The 22,025-nt window shown below is 45.2% G+C and overlaps 1 protein-coding gene across 5 annotated transcripts; it reads left to right on the forward strand.

The window, feature by feature from the left end:
• The first annotated feature begins 536 nt into the window (after nt 1-536).
• SERTM1 (serine rich and transmembrane domain containing 1) lies at nt 537-18,183 on the forward strand. 5 transcript variants are annotated; one of them, XM_042793405.1, is made up of 5 exons: nt 537-714; nt 1,958-2,158; nt 7,686-7,785; nt 16,120-16,265; nt 16,969-18,183. In XM_042793405.1, exon 5 carries the CDS (start codon nt 17,154-17,156, stop codon nt 17,475-17,477), a length of 324 nt encoding a protein of 107 aa, XP_042649339.1. In that variant the 5' UTR covers nt 537-714; nt 1,958-2,158; nt 7,686-7,785; nt 16,120-16,265; nt 16,969-17,153; the 3' UTR covers nt 17,478-18,183. The 5 variants fall into 5 exon arrangements, with proteins under 5 accessions (XP_042649339.1, XP_042649338.1, XP_042649341.1 ...); XM_042793404.1 differs by lacking the exon at nt 1,958-2,158; XM_042793406.1 differs by lacking the exon at nt 1,958-2,158 and having other exon boundaries at nt 556-599.
• The last annotated feature ends 3,842 nt before the right edge of the window (nt 18,184-22,025 follow it).

The raw sequence follows: 22,025 nt of genomic DNA on the forward strand, positions 1-22,025 counted from the left end.
CGGTGACTGTCGCCCTCCTAACACCAGCAAGGTGGAGGGGTGTCCGTCCGTCCGTCCGTCCGTCCTTCCATCCCCCCCCCCCCCCCCCCCCCCCACGCCGCAAGCTGAGTGAAGCAGCTTCCCTAGATTCACACGGAGGGCACGCTGGGCTGCTCAGCGTAGTGTCCCCTAGCCCCCCCCCACCCCCCCAACAGCACAAACCGCCCCGGGACCGAGCGAAGGGGCAGCGGTGCCCCCTAAAACGCGCCCGCTCCGGCCCCCGCAGCGCCCGCGGCTGGGGCGGGGGTCGGGCAGCGCGGCCGGGCCGGGAGAGGGGCGGGACGGGGGAGGCGCTCCCTCCCCTCCCTCCTTCCCCCCCTCCCTCCTTCCCTCCTTCCCTCCCTCCCTCCCCTCCCTCCTTCCCCCCCTCCCTCCTTCCCTCCTTCCCTCCCTCCCTCCCCTCCCTCCTTCCCCCCCTCCCTCCCTCCCTCCCTCCCTCCCTCCCTCCCTCCCTCCCTCCCTCCCTCCCTCCCTCCTTCCCCCCCTCCCTCCCTCCCTCCGTGGCCGAGCGGGACGGCGGCGGGAGCGGAGCGGGGCCGTGGGAGCCGGAGCCGGGCGCGGTGAGCGGGGCTGTGGCCCCCGTGGGGAGCGGGGGGGGGGGGGGGGTCGCGCTGCCCGTTACGTCTAAACCGCAACGTTTCGTCGGGATCTGGCCGTCTCTCTTTTTAAAGGCAGGTGGGCACTTTGGATCGGGGAGGCGTTTTGGTTTATTTGTTTGGGGGTTTGTTTGTTTGTTTCCCCCCCCCCCCCCCTCCCCCCGTGTTTAAATCCCGGCGCGCTTTCTCCGCGCCCCGCGGTTTGAGCGCGGCCGCGGGCCGGCGCGCACCGGCGCTCACCCTCCGCGGAGCCGGGCGCGGGGCTCCGCTCCCTCCCGCTGCCCGGCGGGTCCCGGGGGCCGCTGCGCGCCCGGCGAGGGGCTCTGCCCCCCCGGGCTGCTGCTCCGCGGGAGTCCCCCGAACGTTTGGGCTTTCGTGGGCCGTAACCGAGGGCGTTTGGTTTTCCCGTGCGTCTCACCTAGGTGGGTGTTAGGCCCGCGTTTGCTTGTTCCCAAATATGTTTTGGAAAGAACCCAGTTTTGCCCTTACTGACTTCGCGGGTTGTCAAAGGGCTTGAATTGAACGACTGCTTCTTCGTTTGGGAGAAATTGCTTTTGCTGGAGGCAGAGAGGGGGGGAGCGTGGGGACAGCACCTGGGGGCACGCTGCCTCTGGAAGGAGGGATGCTGAGAGAAGGGAGGCCCAGGTTGGTTTCCGTCTCTGAAAGATGCTGCAGACCGGGGGTGTGATAGTGCAGAGCGTTGGGTCATCACCACCGTACAAGCATATTTTTGGCTCTGTGGGTATAAGCATAGATTGCCACTCGTTGTGCTCTTTCACATTGTTTGGGGGGAAGATGACAGGAAAGGGATTGCTCCCTCTGCAAATAAATTGTAACATGCCTATCCAATGTACCAAGGAAAGAGCTGAGCTTAGACAGCACAACGAGGTAAAAACAAAACAGAGTGGATGCACAAAAATGTGCCCTTTCCAAACACTTTGTGTCTAGCTAAGAGCTGCAGGCTGTTACAGTATCATCTCAGTAGAGATAAAGAAGTTTGGGACGGAGAGCAAGTGAAGCAAACTCTTCCTACCCTTGCAAATGCTAAACAGTTAGTTAGAGGGAAATTGTGAAAATTGTGGTAAAGGGCTGAGCATTTGCCACGTTAGTTAACACTTATATAACCAAAGGCGATTAGGAATGCATACTGATATTATTAAATTTAATTCTCAGGCAATGATAGCAGAATGGGAGAAAGAATAATAGAAGAAATGTATAAAATCTGGACTGTATAGGATGTACACAGTTCTAGCAGTTTTCTTCTTATAAAGGATCCAGCTGGAGGGTTGATGTCTGTTTCCTTATGATTTTACTTTTTACAGTAATTTTGACCCCACTCTGACTTTTCCGTGCCTGAACAGACTGAAACGACGTGTGACCTGAAACCTCCAGCCTCCTCCTCCTTGCTATAATGCCTACAAGGGCTTGCCCCCCTTGGGGATGGTTGCTGCTGGTTGTAGCTGGGTACTGGCTACCTTCCTTCCCCACCTCTTCCTCAGACTGGGTCATCTGCATCACCCAAGGTGGGGGAAGGAGAGGCAGGCATGTCACCCCTGCCTCCCTCATGTTTCCCTGCCTTTCCTCTGCTCTGGCGTGCAGGCTCGCCTGCCTGCAGACCGCTACTTGCCACATCCAGTACATGTGCATTGCTGTCAACAGGAGAAATGCTGTAGGGCCATAAACTGGTGGGGAAGGGCTCCTGGGCTATAGCAGCATCCAAGTCTACACTAGTACTATCACCAAGTGAGTGAGTGTATGCATGTGAATATATTTGGCTTCGGAAGTTATTGCCGTTTGCATTTTGTTAGCCTTTTCAGATGTAAAAGGCTGACCGGGATAGCTTGTGTCTGCCAAGTGTCTTGATTCATATTTGGGTCTTACTGGTGCAGCGCAAATTATAAATTGTATTCTGTAAATTCCCCATCAGAGGCAGGAAGCAGTGCAGTATTCCTCCTGGTGCCCCTTCTACGCAGAAGCAGAAGAGGAATTAGCTCAACAATAGAGTACATCTAGAACTTACTGAAAAATCTGGTGTCTCTGACGGGTTTGAGACTGGGAATTTAAATACTAAAAAGTCAAGACATTTTCACCTCTACCTCCTGCAGTGTCTTGCAAGCACTCCTCCCCTTGTGTCTTCATGACTGCGGTTACCTCCTTTTCCTGGCTTGCGCAGAGGAAATCCTGTTACAGCATAGTCAATCCACGGCTCTGCTGCAAAAACCCACCTCAGCCTGGTGCTTCAGCTTCATCTCCCCTCTTTGTCAGTCCTGCTGCTGCTTCCCCTTCTCCCCTGCATCGGACACGTCAGTCACAGGCTTCACTTTCAAGTATCCTCGATAGTCTCTCCATATATGATGTACCCCCTCTCCTGCTTTACCGTGACATAACCCCTGGGCTTTGATCGGCCCGTGCTCTCAGCACCTGTCTCCCTCAGGCTATCACCTCTGTATTTCCCCAAGCTTCGCCTTGCACTTGTAACTTTGTGCAGGCATCTTGTCCATCATTTCATTAATTTCCTTGATATGTCCCAGCATGTTTGCTTTTGCTGTGATGCCTTCAGCAGCTGTCTGGTGAGATGCTGAGACAAGCCCTCACCCATGCTGCCACCATCCCCGTCACTGGAGTTTGTCTGTCTCTGGATTGGAGCACAAACAGTGTCCTCTAAAGCTAGGGCACCTGCGAGGCAATGTCACACAGATCACCATCTAGCATGGGCAGAAGCTCTCCTTCCACAGTCTGTTACCCTCACTTGCTCTTTTTGGCATTTCAGGTGCAACCCTGCCCCCTTATGCTTCCATGGTACAGCATGGTTCACTGCAACTCCCTCTGCAATTCTGTTGTATCTTTGCCTAAGTTATTGCAGTCTGTTTTGCAAACTGACAATATGCAAATATTATGCACCCATACACAGATTTGATAATGCCACAGTCTCTTTGTCAAGGTAGAGCTTACAGCCTGGTCTGGTAAAATAAGGAATGGCATGAGGAGGGAGATCTTTTCTGTTGAACCACTGAGGGGAAATGGAGAATCGAAGAAGGCGGCTGTTTTCTTATGTCTCTTGGTAAAGCAGGCTGAGGTGCCTGAGTCAGGAAGCAAAGTTACGGTGAGCAGCGTTACTGTGATAGCACATCTGTGCCTAAAATTGCCTTGACATTTAAGTTTACAGCACATAGTTGGTACGGAATCGGCTTTTGGGGGGAGAAAAAACCCTCTGAAACAAAAGGATGCATTAATAGAGATTTCTGTCGAATCAAGTGTACAAAACTTTGTCCTAGATTTATATCGTGTCACAATTTCTAAGGATGTTAAAATGAAATCTGCTTGACATTTTCAAGTTTGATATGGACCGTATGCTTTGTTTTTATAAAATACATTGAAGCCAGTGTGTCAGCTGAATTTTACCATAGGAAAGTGTTTTCTTATTCCCTTGGACTCCACTTAACTGAGTCACCGCTTCATTAGCTAAGGACTAATAACCCCACTGACTAGCAAAGTTAAGGGCCACTTCTTGTTCAGCAGAGCCCCTTGTTGAAGCCTGCAGGGAGTGCTCCTGAGACGGGGGTGAATGTGCCCTGGGGAGTTGGGGAGATGGAGGCTCTCCGCTCCGCTTGTGTGCGCAGCCACCTCCTCTGGCATCGGGCAGGATGCTGTGCTGCAGGACTGAAGGCCTTAAATCCGTTCACTTCCAGATTTGGCCACATTTTGTCCTAAAACTATATTCCTGGTAGATGAATGAAGTAGTGCCAGGTATGTCTGAGGATTTTTCCCCCTTTACCTGGAGGGATGCTGAACCTGAGGGTCTGAGCCCTGCAAGTTGTTAGTTTTGCAGGCGACTGCGATGGAGGATGAAATCAAGCTCTCATAACAAGGGCTGCTTGCCCTGGGGCTTGATATTTTATCTGGTAGGTTTTGCTCTGAGTAAGCAATATGAAGGATCCGGAGCACTGCCCCCTGAGCAGCCCACGCAGCTCCAGGGAGGGCGAACACATCGCACAGCCCTCCGGTGCACCGGCCATTTGGCCCCGGGCGTGGAGCTCAGCACCGGTCAGCTTGTTTCAAATACAAAAGGTGATTATCTGGAGCCCCGTGTTAAGAGTCGGGGCATGAGCTAACAGAACTTAATTAACTTTTGTTTGTTCTGAGATTAACTGCATCACCGCCCCACCACACATGTGCTGGGAGGCATCTTCTCCTGAGAAGCCTGTCAGAGTTGGTGGGATGCTCCACGCAGCCACTTGCAGCCTCTGAAGGTAGGGGTGGCAGGAATGGGGTGACTCAACCGTGAAAGGAGATGGCAAGACAGAAGCAGCTGAAATACTTTTCATATACTTGTTCCACTGAGGCAAATGGGTTTAAACTATTGGGTTTTTTGTACCACCTTTTCTTTTTGCCCTGTGAAAAAAATACAGTTCTAATTAAGCACCCATTCCACCCTACACTAAATTTTCTCTTCAAACAAAACTTTCAAATTTGCAGTTGCAAGAAATCAAACAAGAAGTAATTCCACAAACACAGAAATTAAGGAATACTGATACCTGCTGGTTCCTCCCTCTTCTGTGGCTAAGATTTCCCTGGACCTCCTTCCTCCCCACAGACACCCGCAGTCTGTTACTTTGGCAGTGACATTTTAGTGGCTGTGTTTGACTGTAAAAGTCAGTTACTGCGATCTAAAGCTACTAGGGGCAACCAAATGGCTGTGTGAACCTTTGTGTCTCCTCTTCCTGATCATCTGCTGTCATTAAAGTTAGAAGCTCAACTGCCTTTGAGGTTCTGCCTGGCGTTGAATTTGTCTGAAAGTGGCCAACAGGAACAAAAGTTATTTGGAGTGGGAATAAAGGGAATAAAGCTGGGACTGGACACTGGGAAACCAAGTATGACCCATCACTGTGGTCAATGAAGAGTGAAGTTTTGACTTTTGGGTGGGTTTTTTTTTTCCAGAAACCTGTAAGTTTTCACTGGAAATTTTCAACAAAAATGGGAAATAAATATTTTTAGCAAACCAACACAAGAAGGAGACTGATTTCCCTGGTGGCTGTGTGTCCTTTGGGTGAGATTCAGGCTCCTATGGGAAGCAGGACCAGAGAGGGCCCTATTTCCCCATCTGAGGTCCCAGATGTACAGCAATAAGACTTCTTTCCCCATTCACATCCTGAGAGATACAGGGAACACATACATCCCTACTCCCTGCATATCTTATTGGCAACGGGAGTGAATACAGTGTTTGGGCCAAATCCTGCTGTGTCAGAACATGGTCAGCGTGGACTCAGCTGTGGGCTACTGCTGCAGCTGAGCCTCTGAAAATAGCAGTGAAGGGCATTACACTGGTGCAAGAAGGATGAAGGGTCATGGGATACCACTGTGTATGCCAAGGGGTCTCCTGTAGATATGCTTCTTGACATTCTGGTCCAAGTATTTCTGTGTTCTTCAAAGGTAATTAAAAGCTCAGACCTTTCCTTCCCAATGTGTATGCTTTCCATTTGAATATGAATGCATGCATTTAAAGAGCCTCGAGGATGTATTGTGTTTCCAACTGCATCTCTGGCGTGTTTGAATCAGCTGAAGATTTGGTAGGCTCTTTTCCCTCTGCCTTTCTGGGGGCTGAGGCTTTGTATTGAATGAAGGGCTAAATGGGCAAGAGCAGTGCTCTGTGTATCTGCAGGGAGAGGGACTAAAGAAGATCCTGCAGACAAAAGAGAGCTGGAAAAGAAGCAAAATAATTTATATTTGTCTTGTTTGAGAATAGAGTCCCTGGTGCAGAGGTCTATGCCTCTTTCCCCCAAGAGAGCTGTTCTGAAAGAAACAAAGGGAAGGCAAAGGGTCTCTGCTATGAGCAGACAAAACTGAGGGGCAGAGGATTGAGCTCCTTCTTACATGAGGCAGATTTGTCAAAGAAAAGGTATAGGGGTGTTGTTGCATCCCCATCTCCACCCCAGTAACACCACCTGCCTCAGCCTACGTGCTTCTGGGCAAGGTGATGGGGTGCATGCCCTTACATCCAGAGGGGTGCTGGGTCCACCCCTGAGGAGACCGACCTCGAGGTTCACCTGCAGCCTCCCACCTTTCCCTTCTGCACAGGGACGTGGTCCGGAATCTGCCCAGCTCCCTTGAGGTGGAACATTAGTATAATCAATGTTATCAAAACATTTGGATTTCAACGATTCTGACTTTTAACAGCTGCACTAGATAATTTTCTTTATTGAACTTGGACAGGCTTAAACCGTAAGTGATTCAATGATTGAAGGGATGAAAGCAACACAACAATGCATTAAAATTCATCCCCAGAGATCTGCTTCTCTAATGCAGTTCAAACCAAATATGCTGAAAGGATAGAGCTCTGAGATGTATAATGATTGTGCAAGCGTCTTTTCTTGCCCAGAGGGGAGGGTCTTTTTGAAATGGCCCTACTTATGCTTTAATCTGCATCATCTGGGATTGTTTCTTCATATACAATCAATTTCATTTGCTTTATTAAAAACAGTTCAGGGGCCACATTTTAATTTTAGGTATTGAACGAACGTAGCACACAAAAATCTGCTGGCTACCCTTGTGCATATACAGTATTCGGTTTGAGGATTTCAGGTAAGTGAATTTAAACTGCAGATTGTCTGAAATAAAGAGAATAAATAAATGGTGTGTGATCCAGAAAGACTTGATTCCTGGCAGCAGTCTTTAGAAGATAATGTGAAATGAATGAGTGCAGATACAGTGCTCCGGTGCTTAAAGCAGTGCCAGGGGACAGCAGGTTGTCTTGGTGCTGGAGCACTCTGCAAAGGAAGAGGAGAAAGGTGTTATCAAGGTATGGCTGTAAAGCAGAGATCAAGAGAGAAGCACGGTTTTTATATTATACATGCTGTGCTGTAATTGGACAGCAGAAGGTTGTGGCTAGCAGAAATAAAACACAAGCCAGGGTTTCAGTGGGTTTGGGTTTTTTTTTGAAATTTCCGGCACCGAGAGTAGTCAAATTCATCACTTTTCCTCCTTTTTTTTTTTTTTTTTTTTAATTAATGTAGTTATTACTAAACTCTTCAGCTTTGATTTGCTTTTTTATAGGGGCTTTTCTCAGCATGCAGTCCCTTTAGATTTGGATGTGATAACTAACCACATCCTGTGCATTGGACATTTGGCTTGCATCCCCGTTATCTTCCTGCTTGTAAGTATTCATTCTCTTTTCTTGTTTTTCTCTTACTTTTCAGGAGCAGATTTAACTGATGGGTCTGGGTCTGATCCCAGGTCATGATGTCTTTGCTTTATATTGATATAAATAACTCTATAATATGCAGATCCATGGGAAATGTAAATGATACAACCATTTGATCCTATCTGAATTAATTTAAGTATCCTTATGGCTCTGAGAGTTTCCTTTTCCCAGCCCCACACAAACCCCCAAACAACATATAATTTGATTTTAACCTGCAACCAAGCCATCTGGGCACTTCTCTTCTTAGGTTTTAAAAATAATAAATTTAAATCATAGTAAAAAAATGAAATTAGATCATAAATTAAAAGGAAGACTTTGCTTGTGGCAGGAAATTGCTTTTGCTTTTCCTTGTGTGCACTGTTTTACTGAGTCGGTTGGTGACTGATCCTGTTTCCCAGCCAGGGTGGTAAAAGGATTCTCTGCTCCTGGAGGGTCCATCTGTAACAGGAAAAAGAAACATTCTACTTACTTGTGGTCTTTTAATTGCCAAAGGCATTTATGAAAGAATAAGAAGAATTAAGGATCATATTCTTGATAAACTCCAAGTGAGAAGTCATTCTTTGCCTTTCCTATGACATTTCAATGGAACAAAATGTTGCTCACTTCTTATCTGTCTAGAGCTACTGTCTAATTTAGTTGCATGATGTTAAATTGCTACATTTTCCAGTCTAGAGCAAATTGCCTTTCAAGGCTGAAGGGTTCCCTGTATGCAGAGTTCATTCAGTCCTTTAGTATGAGAATGTAAGCATATTTTTATTGGCATTAAATGCTTTGTGTTATCTGTTAGCTGGAAGGATGATATGTGGTGATATAGTCCTATATGCTAAAGGAAATAAATGTAGAAAACGAAGGTGGGAAGGAAGAAAATGAAAGAATTAAACCAGAAGCTCGCTGTCCTTCATACATATATCAAATTAGCAAAGGTCATGAGAAACCCTAATCGTTTTAATAGATCTACTGAAAACTTGCTGCCAGCTTTTGGAAGTTATAACTATGATAACAGAACTCAGCAGGGTGACACACATTTAGGGATGAGGAGGTTTCATCCTGGAACTGGCATCACCGTATTGCCTGAGAACCCCCACAATCCTCCTCCCGCTCTTCTTGCCCTGATGCTGAACGAAGGAAAGGTAGTTCTGTTTTCAGGTCACGAGGGGATGAAATCATTACCTGCTCGCTCCTGGCTTTAACTTTCCAAAAGGGCAAAAGAGAGTAGAGGACACACGTGTGAGTTCTTTAATAGAGATGATCAGCGTCATCTTTAATTACTGTCCTCTGCCACCCCCCTTCTACTCAAAACAAAGAGCTGTCTGCCTCGTACAGAGCAAGCAATTTTTGCAGAGACCCACAGTCCCATCTCGCAACTCATCTCCTTTTCTTAGCCATTTCCTAGCCAGATTAATGGCCCGTAATTCCAGTACCATCTAGGATCTGCTAACCACCAGTTCCTCCCCATCACGGGGACGGTCCCAAGTCATCCATTGTGGGCGCATTGTTCCACTAGTGTGGGTGTGCTGCTTTGACCCTCATCTCCGTGTCCCCTGGGACACACGTGTGTGCAAGCCTGGGAACTGGATCCACAGGAAGACAGTGTGCACAAGATAACGAGCCTGGTGGCTAGAGGCTCCTTCTGCCAGGATCCATGGGCATCTGATACGGGCAAGCTTCTTCAGCTGTCCCACACTGGGTCAGAGAGTGGCTCGCTGTTCTGAAGATGGTAAAAATCTAATCCTTCTGTTGCACTCATCCTCTGCCTTTCTGCATGCATTGGGCTGAAACCAGACAAAAGGATTTTAAGTTTATAAGGAAGGCAGGCAGATACAATTAACAGCATATTGATGTCTGATGGGATGAGGGACCTCACAGTTATAACTATGGTAAAGGCAAATTAAGCTCTCCTCTGTTAGGAGTTGTTTACAATAAGGGCTTTTTAGAATATCTTCTACCTGTAAGGAAAGAGTTGATGGGAGATTGTGACCAAAATGTTAGTTTATGTAGCATAAAACCACTGATTTTCTTTTATGTCAATTTGTCTCTCTGCTTAAACATTTTGAAGCTTCTGAAACAGCCAAGGTACTTCTCAGTTTGTAGTCACAAAAAGCCAGGAAGAACCAAGAAAACAAAGTGCTTATCTATGGCTGATAAACTCCCAAGAAAATGAATCCACCAGACTTATCTTTGCTTCCTGTTCCTCAGTTTTTAGGGCTTCAGTGGTTGTGAGTATGCTCCATTAAATTATATTTCACTGAGCCTGGAGAAATAGAGTTGTTGCATCAGGATATGCAGAGAAATACAATACAGGCAACTCGATGGTAAAGGATTTATGACCTAGGGACAATGAGAAAGCCCTCTGTTTACTGTATGCCATCCTGGAGAGTGCTGCAGTCTCATTTAACATTCACCTTAGACTGAACTGGAAGATGGCTCCTGTCTCAGCAATGCTCAAGATTAAATTACATATGTTACATACAATTTGGCACCCTGGGCGTATAGTAATTCATAAGGCCTATGCTCCTGACCACATTTCCATTTTCTGAAAAAACAGGTTTTATGACAGGTGCCATGAAAGTTGAAAATGGTTGTTAACTTTGGCATGGATACCCAGCCATGATACTGCATGGTACCTGGAATTTACCTCTTACAGATGGCTTGCTTTATCACTCACCTACCCAGTTGGCCCAGCTTTTGGTGAATGCCAAAGTGCCTGTCTCCCACTTACTACGGGATAAAAGAAAAGATTAAAAACTCCAGCTGAGCCTGCCTACAGTATCTACCAGGTAGTCCTACACTTGTGTGGTGGTTTAAGCCCAGAGGGCAACTGAGCACCACTCTGCTTACTTGCTTCTTCCCCCTTGGGGATGAGGAGGAGAAAATACAACTAAAGGCTCAGGATTGATACAAGGACAGGGAGGGATGGCGCACCCATTATGGTCACAGGTGAAAGACAGACTCTGCTGGGGAAGAAAAAGGTCATGAATTTAATTTGAACACCATCACTACTAGTTTACTAATCAGAGTAGGACAGTGAGAAAATACAACCACATCTTAAAAACACCTTTCTTCCCACCCTTCCCTTCTTCCCAGGCTCAGCTTTGCTCCTGATTTCTCTACCTCCTCCCTTGCAGGGGGGCAGGATATGGAGGTTGTGGTCAATTCATCATCCACTGTCTCCGCTGCTCCTTCCTTCTCCAGGGGAGGACTCCTCGCACACCTCCCCTGCTCCAGTGTGGGATCCCTCTCACGGGAGGTAGTCCTCCATGAGCTTCTTTGATGTGGGTCCTTCCCACAGGTAGCAGCTCTTCATGAACTGCTCCAGTGTGGGTTCCTGCCACAGGCTGCAGTCCTCTCAGCAAGAGACTGCTCCAGCGTGGGCTTCCCTCGGAGTCCCAGCCTTCTTTGGGCATGGACACCTGCACCAGCGTGGGGTCCTCCACAGGCTGCAGGTGGGCATCTGCTCCACCATGGGCATCTGCTTCACCATGGACCTCCGTGGGCTGCAGGAGGACAACCTGCCCTCGCACCACAGGCTGCAGGGGTGTCTCTGCTCTGGCTCACCTCCCCACCCCACCCCTCCTCCTTTCTTCATCTGACCTCAGTGTTTGCAGAGGTATTTCCCTCACAACTCATCCCACTCCCAGGTTCCCCTTCTTAAATATCTTATCGCAGAGGTGCAGCCGCCGTTGCTGATCGGCTCAGCCTTGGTGCAGAGGTGAGTCCAACTTGGAGCCGGGGGAGCTTCCAGAGGCTTCTCACACGAACCACTGCTGTAGCCCTTCCTCTGTTACCAAAACCTTGCCACACAAACCTTGGAATGAGAGTGATTGTCCATACATGTGAAAAGGGGAACTGAAGACATGAATGGAGGAATCATGCACAGCTGCAGGAAAATACTGAAATAGTGGTTCTGGTTGAAAAGCAAGGATGTACAAATGACACCATGTGTCTAGCAGAGCCCTTTTTTGTATGACAGCCCTCATATTTGGGGACTAAAGTGGCAGAACAAGGGTTTGCTCTCTTGTACATCTAAAACCAGCAGAGCCTGGCAGTGGAGTCTGTGCCTTCTTGGTACAGTGAGTTGTTTTACTGAAATGTGTGAATCTTTCCGAGAAGTTTGTCCATCAGAGAAGCAAAGCTGACTAACAGTGGAGTAATAGCAGGAAAACTCAGCTGGTGGCAGAAAGACAGAGTATGACCTGGGACTTACAGCAGTGAGGCTGGACTCGATGACTCTGGAAGCCTCCTCAAGACCTGCATCCCTGTCCTGGGATTGCAGAGGTGCCTCGGAGAAAGTAATCCTGATCCAGCTACACTACAGAGTCTCCCAGCAGGCAGGTCCCAGTTCTTCTGTCCCAGGAGTTTTCAGGACTGGCTACTCGGGAAGCCTTCTCCTGTCAGAGTTCCTCTCCATCTCCAGGCACTCAGCAATATCACTTTAAATTCAGCGTTTGCCTTAAACTAATTCAGCTTTCCAACAATAGACAAGGGAAAGGTAAAGACCACTACAGAATTTGAAAGCTTTGGCTCCTTAGTTGAATTGTTTGATCAGTTTACGGCTCTCAGAAACACAACAGGTTTATTGCAGTTAACCTCTTTCAATTTTGCATTTAGACTTTGAAGTCAGTGACACAAGTCCCAGTCATTTTTGGGCGGCCAGGTTTGGGCTAGATGTCAGGATGTTGTTCTGTTTAGTTTTCAGAAATGCACAAACCCAATTACCAAACGAGATGGTGAAGCTGACAGGTGGCTTTATTGGGGGTTGTTCTTTCGGGAGGCTTAGGATAAGAGACAAATGGCTTATGCCACTTACCACCACCTCCTGGCAGAAGCAGGAACATGACCTGAAGCAGTAGCTGTGGTGCGCTGAATAAAGTTACTCGTGGATCCCCCTCTTGAAGGCTGGGAGGTCTTATCTGTGGTGTGGCAGAGGTTCATGCAGCCCTAGGACTCTGTAGCTGCATTTTAGTCCAGAATGGTGTTTGCATCCCTGCCCCATGTTGCTGGCTGAGCCACCCTGGCTTCTCTCTGGCAGGATTGCAAGGCTGGGACAGCACCAGTGGGCGGCATCGGGGATCAGGATCAGCCCCATTTTATTTATGTACACGTTTTGTACCTTTCCTATGAATACTACTCCCGTGTCGGGACCAGATATGTTCATACACTGTATTACTTTGCTGTTTTACTCCAACAGGGTACAGATGGTTGGATAAAATCCTTTTAGACTGAGTAGGACTTTACACTTTAGGTCCATATTTTTAAATGTGTGATTAAAACAACACACATTTTTTTTTTTTTCCCTTCCTAAAATATTATCCAAAGACCCACTTTAGCTGAAGCTACATTTCATGGTGAGATTCATTTACACATCACATCACTACACAGTGTGAGTGAAGCAACTAGAATCTGGGCCATAGTCATTTGGAATCAGAGTTTACAGTGTCTCTGATCTCACTACAAAATGCTCAGTTAAAAATAGCCCAGTTGACATTGTAAGACCTATAAAGGCTCTGATGTAGCAAAACACTCACATCTCTGCTTAACTGTGAGGTTCCGATTAGGCCTATTTAAGACCACAAATTTTCCACTAACTTCAAAGAAAGTCCCACACCAAAGTTATTCCTTGTACCAGGGCCAAAACTGTTAACGGTAAAAGTAGAACTTAGTGGATTTCAAATTTGTGAAGAATTTAAAGGCTTTTAACTTCTGTCATGATAAAGAATTTACGTGAATTAATTCCTTAAATTATTACAGAGCAATTAAATTAATAATAGACCTGCTTTTCATTATGATGAGTAATAAACATCTTCTATATCAAAGCTTATCTTTTAAAAAGGATAAATTAGCTATAATGCACTTAACTACTTCCAGAATGTGAAATGAACACACACGTATTGTTCCATTAGTTTTGGATCACTGAATTAAAGACAGTTCAAAAGGAGTATAATCTCATAAGGATCTCTCTTTGTTCAGTCTGTTGTGACTTATTTCACAGTATACAATAAATACTGCTTCTTGTGGGGCTAAATGCTATTAGGGTTATAAAATGGTTTTAGTTTAGTATATTTTATGCATCAGTATGAGTTATATACCACAAGGGTAGGAATATTTTTATCTGGTATTGCAGATGCAGCTCTGTACTGCCACAAATCTTGTAGGCTATCGCGATGCTTGATTAAGACTACCAAAAGTTCTGCAGTAAAACAATAAATGCAATGAATAAACAATAAAAAAAATCTGGAATGTAACGTTTTATCCATGAAAAGATTATGGATGCGCATGTACTAGTAAATTAATCCAGGCCAGGGCATAGGCCTGTCATCATCTCTCCTGTTGAATTAGCAAGCACACCTCCTGGCATGGTTTTGGACAGCTGGCACCCTCCAAGCAATGCCTGGTCATATTTGGGGTTGAGACTGGCCATCATTCATTCCCAAAGGCAGCCATCCTGTCCATGAATATAAAAAGGAGTTTAGCTGTCTTGATACAGCATGCCACAGAAGTTGTCCCCGAGACCAGAGAAGAGCCTTGACCTGGTTTATGTAGCAGTATAGATGTAGTTCTGAGGTATAGAAAATAAAACAGGGTTTAAGAATGTAAGATTAGAGTCTACCTACCACTTAATATAGTCCTTGTTTACTTGGGCACTTAGGGCTTTTTACGGCATATAGCTGTTGCGGCTGGAGTCATGCACTTCACTCGTAAGAGAGAAGCAACAATGTGTTTTATAGATATAAAACAGTGGGTTAACAAAGTTCAATGGTAAATGTGACAGTGGTTAAACATGATTTGATGGCAAGGTACACTTGAGTATTTACTGCATAGGGGACAGGGTCAGACAAAACCGTCAGGGAGACCCTCCTGTTGAGTCATGAGGTTCAGAAAGGACCCCATTGCTTTCTAAACTCCTGCTCAGAGAGGAGTTCTAGGTGCAGCTGGATCCAATCCTAGTCCCAGACTTGGCCAGTGGTTTATATCTAAAGGATTATATATGTGCAGAATCAATCCTTTCTATCAGTTAGGATTTCAAAGTTTAGCATGCTATTAATCACTTACCAAGAATCTGTTGGGGCAAGGAATCTCTCAATCTCGATGAAGGACCTTAAGAGGCATCTCTACTCCAGAGGAGATCCTGGCGTGCAGCCCGCTGCTGTGTAGGAGAGCCCACCAGGATCCGGGCTGTCCACTATTTATGGAGTAGGGTGACTGACTTACAGCCGTATTTGCGTACCGGCCGTATTTTGGTTGGCGCACGCTCATCTACCTCTCAGCGGTTGTGTTCTTACCTATCTCCTCCAAATCCACTTTGAGCCCGGTGCAGCCATCACGACCAGATGCACCCATTACAGCTGCCACTGGTGGTTATCACCTGAGCAGGGTTCTGGGCGGGGAGGTGGGGGGGGGGTGTAATGAGCACACTGCCACAACAGCATAACCTCCTAAATTTAATTTACAGTGCAAAAGTACACTGAGTAACTGTGCAGATAACTTCTGTGGCTACAAAACAAACTACTTAGCATTTTTCAGTGGGTGTCTCCAAGGCTTCTGTGTTGTCAGAGAAGAAATGTCATGAGCAGAAAAGTACTTTATTCTTCTTAAGCATCTTTAGTTTGAGTTGGGGCTTTTGTGGTCACATCAAGTGTCAAAAAGTGTCAGCCACTTGAAGAAAGAGGTACTTTACTAAGTTAGCAGAGGTGGCATGTTTAAAGGAAAAATTATAAGGTAGGCCATTGCTGGGAACAGTGCTGGGACACTCTCATGGAAACAGAGAGACACTTGGGCAGTTGTGAGACACACAGAAGGAAGGACCCCAGATTGTCACATCATTACTTCAGGGGCCTGTTTCTGGGTCTCTGACTGATGCTGACAGTGCCTGCTCTCTCCATCACCATGAAAATCCGTGGGATTTTCCTCAAAGCCTCTAACTGTGAGTTAGAGATAATTCTATTGAACTGGGACCATAGGATGAAGTCAAAAGCGAGGTCAGGGTGAGACGCTGGGAGCGCAGGTCTGTATGGATATTGTCTTCCTCCCCGAAGGAAAGCTTGTCACCTTTCCTTGCGGTGCCCTACAGTGCTCTGCAGTGAGAGGTTGACTGTGGATGGATAGACAGAAAGATTGCATGTGGATGATTATATGCAGAAAATTAGCTTCATTTCCTACCCGTTTGCACCTTGCATTATCTGTTTTGTATCAAATCAAAGGCAATGGGTTACGCCATGTAATTTAGCTACAGCATGTCAGCTTTTTACAAGCAATTCCCCATCACCAAGCCTTCTCTTATGCTTTCAGACTGCACCTGGGGACTGACTACATATGTTTAAAGAAAAGCATCTTAGCATACCCTGATCCACTCGTCCTCTGCTACTCTGACCTTTGCCAGCACCTGAGCATCCAGGTTCCAACACAAAGTGGCTGGAGGCAAAGCTTTTTCAGAGGTGGGATCTCTTCCCCATTGATGTTCGCTGCACTTAGTCCCCTCGCATTTGCTGAGCTGCCAGGGCTGCCCGTTCCCTCAGAATTTTGCTTGTAGGTGTCAGAATCTGCAACACTTCACTGACACGTGCCTGCCATTGAGATCCCCGTGGCAGCATTACAGCGAGGTGCATTTTGATCTTTGAAACCATTTCATCTGTTTTATAAATATATAGTAAGAAATCAGGTCTGGCAGATTTTCTCATTCGGGGTACCTCTGTCAAGACAGTATGGAGTAAGTGGCTAGTGGATTTGTCATCCATCACAGTGCTGAGCAGCCTTGCTCATCTAGGTTGAGGAGCTGAAGTCCTGAGAGGAATTTTTCATTACTTGACTAGATTTTTTACACAAGACAAATTTGGATTCCTATATGTCTTTCCCATATAAAGTATATTTTTGATTGTGCCGTTCCTCAGTTAAACAACTCATGGTGGGGAAGGGATAATTTTATTTCACTGGTGGCTAGGGTTTCTCCTAATCCCTGCATTTTGGGAAATAAAGATATAAAGATAGTTGTTAGCTAATGCTTTAAGAATTGAAGCTTAATGCTAAGGAATAATAACTTGTAACTCTTAAGAACTAGATAACTAGATTGTATCAGATGCACATAAAATCACATTATCTGCTAGTAAATTAATATCTTTTTTTTTTTTTTTCCCCTTGCAGTTCTGAAGGATACAATCTTGCATTGTCCTGGGCCTGAGCAGCAAAGGATAAATTTGATCACTGATTGACTTGTCATCTCTTCATTGTGATGGAAAAATGGTTGCCTAAAATAAACCCTTTGTTATGATTCTAAAACTGCCTTTGAATCCAAGATCTGTTGTGATTTTTAAAAAACAAATCCAAAAATGTCAGAACCCGACCCTTCATCTGGATTTATAGGAAACATGGAAAATGGGACTTTTCTGGAGCTGTATCCCACATCCCTTTCAACTTCAGTGGATTCATCACCTGGCCGTTTATCCAATGTCTACGTCTATGTTTCTATATTCCTTAGTCTCTTAGCTTTTCTCCTTTTGCTATTGATCATTGCACTTCAGAGGCTGAAAAACATAATTTCTTCCAGTTCCTCCTACCCAGAATATAATAGTGATGCTGGAAGTTCTTTCACTAATTTAGAGGTTTGTAGTATTTCTTCCCAGCACTCTGCTCTCTCAAACCTTTCTTCATGAAACTAAATGAAAGGAAACACACAGGGAATGGAAGAGCTTCGTCTAGTTTCTTGGGGAGGTAGTGCATGCAACATTTGCCTTAGAAGATTATTATGAAGAGGTGGCTTTTAAAGTTTCTTTAGTTGTTTGGTTTTGGTTTTGTTTTTTTTTTTTTTTTTTCCTTTCATTTTCTAGTCTTCATTTCCCCTTTTACTAATGTTCTTTTTCATTTTGGACAATGGATAATGACACCTGATCATCATTTCATGCCTGTAATAGAGATGCTGTCTTTTTCTCACACGTATATGGTGTTCATTAAGAGCATTCCTGCCAAACTGTAATGCAGTTCTAACTGGATATGTCATTCTTCTGCTCTAGTTGTGACCCCTTCTCTGGTTTTGTATTAGTAATATGCTGACTACTTTTCTTTCTCCTTTTTCAATTAGAAAGGCTTCTGGATCAAATCCCTGTTGCAAAAGTACAAAAAAATCAGCTTAAATTATAAATATTAGGACAATTTACGATTGTTGGTATGGTTTTGTTTTGTTTTGTTTTGTTTTAATTTTCACATCTTTTTCAGTGTTTATTGATATTTATAAAACACAACTAAAATCCTTTTCTTGAAGAATGTTGCCTTTGTTGATTTGTACTCCCAACTTGTTCTGTATAAAGTCTGTGTTTCAGTTTTTGAGTCTCTTTGTTTAACTTAGTAAAGCGACTACAATAATGACGCTCACTGCTGAATGTGTGGAGGTATTTTTGGACCCCATTGCATCTCATTTGCCCAATGACTCGTTCTTCCAGGGGGCAGCTTTTGCTGCTGAATCCTAAATATCACACAACTCCTTTGCATCCTTCACTGATACTGTAGCTTATACTTACTGATGGCAGTACAAACCAGTGGTTTCTTTTAAAAGCTCTGCATACAACAGCTACAGCTAGCAACTGAATAGCTCCTAAACTGTCCTGTCAGCACAAGAGGTTTGTACTCATGTGAGCAGGGCCAGCAGGGCCAGAAATTGCTTGTACGGGTGAGGATTTTCTGGGCCAGATTTTGTCCTGTAATTTCACAAATGTGTGCTGGGATGGAGGCGGGGGAACATGAGGATCCGTGTAATGTCCCGGCAGACCTGTGCTCTGACCCTCAAGAGGTGCAAGGTGTACCTGCAGAGAGTAGAAAGAGGTAGGAAGGAAAAAGGCAGTGGCTCTGCCCCTTTTCCCCATCAGCATAAGCAGAAGCCAGAGATGAGGAGGTGGGAAATGGATGATCTTTACAGTCTCACTCCTCTTTGTGATGCCGTAATCCGGGTTATGATTTTCCCATGCCCAAAATGTACCTTAGCACTCAATTTCTGTAGTAAAATAACTAGCAGCACTGTGAACATGATCCTATGTTTAGCTTGGAATTAAAAGCCAAATGATCAAATAAATTACTTGAAATGCCAACTGTGACCTGCTAGGACTGCAGCCCCACACTGCGCAGCGCAATTCCCAGCCGTCCTTACTGCATGATGTGAGCACAGCCTGGTCCTGCTGCTCAAGTCTACGCAACTTTTGCTCTCGTGGCCAGATCCAAGTCACCGGAGAGACCCGAGGAAGGGTGTGGAAATGCCACTGCTGTTTCTGTAGCTGGCATGACAGCACATGTCGCCCCGGTGCTGGGACGGTCTCAACAGGAGCACAGTAGCACGATACTACTGCCCAGCAGGCTGATGGGTTAGGGAGCTGCAGAAGACCTCCCCAAAACATTTTTTGCAGATAACCTCCTGCTGAGCTGTCAATGCAACAAGACACATTCTGCCATTAAATATACAGGCTTTAAAAGAGAAATCTGGAAAGCCTAGTGTAAATACAATCATTAGAAACTCAGGTGTTCAGTGCCAAACAACATACAGATGATGATGGAGTCGATGTTTTAAATTTTTAAAACTGAACATACAGTATGGTAAGTGGTAATGACTTACAGCAGTGATTAGCTCCTTACAAAGGTCAAAGAATTTCTGACTAATAAAGAACTTAAGTCTGCGGGTTCTCTGAGACAAATTGGTTTGATGAATATATTTGGTCTCTGGAATAGTTTATTCATCTAGACAAAAAATTGTGGAAACTCACTTTTCACTGTAATTGATGGTAGAGCCTTGGGAAAGAGTTAACTATTTAATAGGGATCAGGAAACTTTATTTCCTTTTTGAAAGCTCTTCCAAATCCCAGACCTGTAACAGAATGTATTGTGCATTGACTGGTAGATAAAACTAAATGAAGTGTAAATCAAGATGGAGCAACTCTTCAGCTATCTTCTCTTACCGACAAAGTTGTAAATTTGTTTCGTCCTTTGCTGTAAATGCAGGAATTTAATCAAAACCAGAGATGAGACCACAGGTTGAGATGGGTATTGTTCCCAGCGGTATGTTACCCATTACTAGTTTATGCTTGCACATATAGAGACATTTAATATTAAGTACAGACTGCTGAAAACCTGTTGGCTTTGTGCAATGAGCTGTTGTCAGACTTCACAAGAGCAAAAAGTATTTTTCAGTCTGCACAAAGCAGCAAAGGTAACTGAAACCACACATTCGATTTTGCTTTGTAGTTTACTAGATGCTATTAATTCTTCTCACTCTGCAGTGACATATGGGACAGTATAAAGTCATCGTGATTTCAGCTGAGTTGCACCTGTTCTCATCAGGACAGATTTGAGTAGAAATAAGTTGGATTCAACAGAATAGCATCAGGAGAAGCCACAGGCAAAAAACACCATGGCATTTTCAAGGATTACTAAGTACTAGATCTTCAAGAAAAAAAAGAAGAAAAAAAAAAAAAAACAAAAACAAAACAACAAACCCAACCTTGAGAACTTGTTCTTGAGTTAACTTGAGAACACTGGAACAGGCTTCGTGGAGAGGAGGTCAATGCCCCAAGCCTGTCAGTGTTTAAAAAGCATTTGGGCAATGCCCTTAATAATTTGCTTTAACTTTTGGTCAGCCCTGAAGTGGTCAAGCAGTTGGGCTAGATGATCGTTGTAGGTCCCATCCAACTGAAATGCTATTCTATTCTATTCTATTCTATTCTATTCTATTCTATTCTATTCTATTCTATTCTATTCTATTCTATTCTATTCTATTCTATTCTATTCTATTCTATGCTATGCTATGCTATGCTATGCTATGCTATGCTATGCTATGCTATGCTATGCTATGCTATGCTATGCTATTTGAGTTACAGAAATTTTCCACCATGGTAAACTGAAAGGCAGATTAGATTCTTCACTTTCATAAAAGACCTGTATTTTTTCTCTCTCCCTCTCTTTGTTTTCACTTCTTTCTGTCATTCACACACCAAGCAAACCTGGACAGTCTGGAGAAATGGGCAGAGAGGAATCTCATGAAGTCCAGCAAGCAAAAATACATTGTCCTGCAACTGGGGAGAAATAACCACAGGCACCAGTACAAGCTGGGGGCTGATCAGCTGGAAAACAGCTCTGCAGAGAAGGACCTGGGGGTCCTGGTGGACATTAAGTTGAACATGGGCCATTAGCACAGTCTGACTGCAAAGGAGGCCGGGAGCATCCTGGGCTGCATTAGAAGGAGCACTGCCAGCAGGCAGGGAGGTGATCCTTCCCCCTGCTCAGCACCAGTGGGACTCCTGGATTGCTGTGTTCAGTTGTGGAAGTACTACAGTGAGCCTGGTGCAGGGCTACTAAGATGATTAAGGGACTGGAGCATCTCTCATATGAGGAGAGGCTGAGATCTGGAACTGTGTAGTCTAGAGAAGGCTCAGGAGGATCTCATCAACATCTATAAATACTTCAGGGGAGGGAGGAAGAAGAGGGAGCCATGCTCTTCTCAGTGGTGCCCAGTGACAGGACAAGAGACAATGGGCACAAACTGAAACATGAAATTCTATCTGAACACAAAATAAATTTTACTGTGAGGGTAGTCAGACACAGGCACAGGTTGCCCAGAAGGGCTCTGGATTCTCCCTGTGTTGACCTGGGCAACCTGCCTGCAGCTAACCCTGCTTTGGGCAGGAGGGCTGGACCAGATGATCCCCAGAGGTCCCCTATCCATGCTGTGATTCCATGACTCCTGTCAATGCAAAAACTCAGTGACTTCTAGATTGCTGTCTCCTCCTGATGTGTTTTCTCATCTCTGGAGCTGAGTAAACAATATCTTTACTAGGGTGTGATTTGTTCAATAACTTGCTACTAAAGAGCTGCTCTCTTCTTCCTCCTGCCTGGAGCCACACGCTTTTCCAGCTTTTCCACTGCCTTCTCGTGGCACAGATTCACATTTCACAGTCAGATTTTGCCCTGAGCCCCTTCTGTTTTTACTAATCCCTCTGACTGCAACAGTGCCATTAGCTTCAGTAATATATGACTCCGAGACTGCATGGTTTCAGGTCGTTCTAAAGTATACCTGGAAATCTATAGAAAGAAAAATACCAGTAAAGCATTGATAAGAGAATAACAGAAGGAGGTTCTGGATCACACAGAAACATAATTTTTCTTTAGTTCAACAAATACAATCTATTTAAGTGTATTTAATCAAAGAGTACCTGGTAAAGGCCATA

Source organism: Tyto alba, unplaced genomic scaffold (genome assembly GCF_018691265.1).
Source record: "Tyto alba isolate M040663 unplaced genomic scaffold, T.alba_DEE_v4.0 Super-Scaffold_2, whole genome shotgun sequence".
Classification (NCBI taxonomy): Eukaryota; Metazoa; Chordata; class Aves; order Strigiformes; family Tytonidae; genus Tyto; species Tyto alba.

Coding starts and splice junctions, on each gene's coding strand:
- SERTM1 (XM_042793405.1), top strand. CDS start 17,154: ATGTCAGAACCCGACCCTTCATCTGGATTTATAGGAAACATGGAAAAT.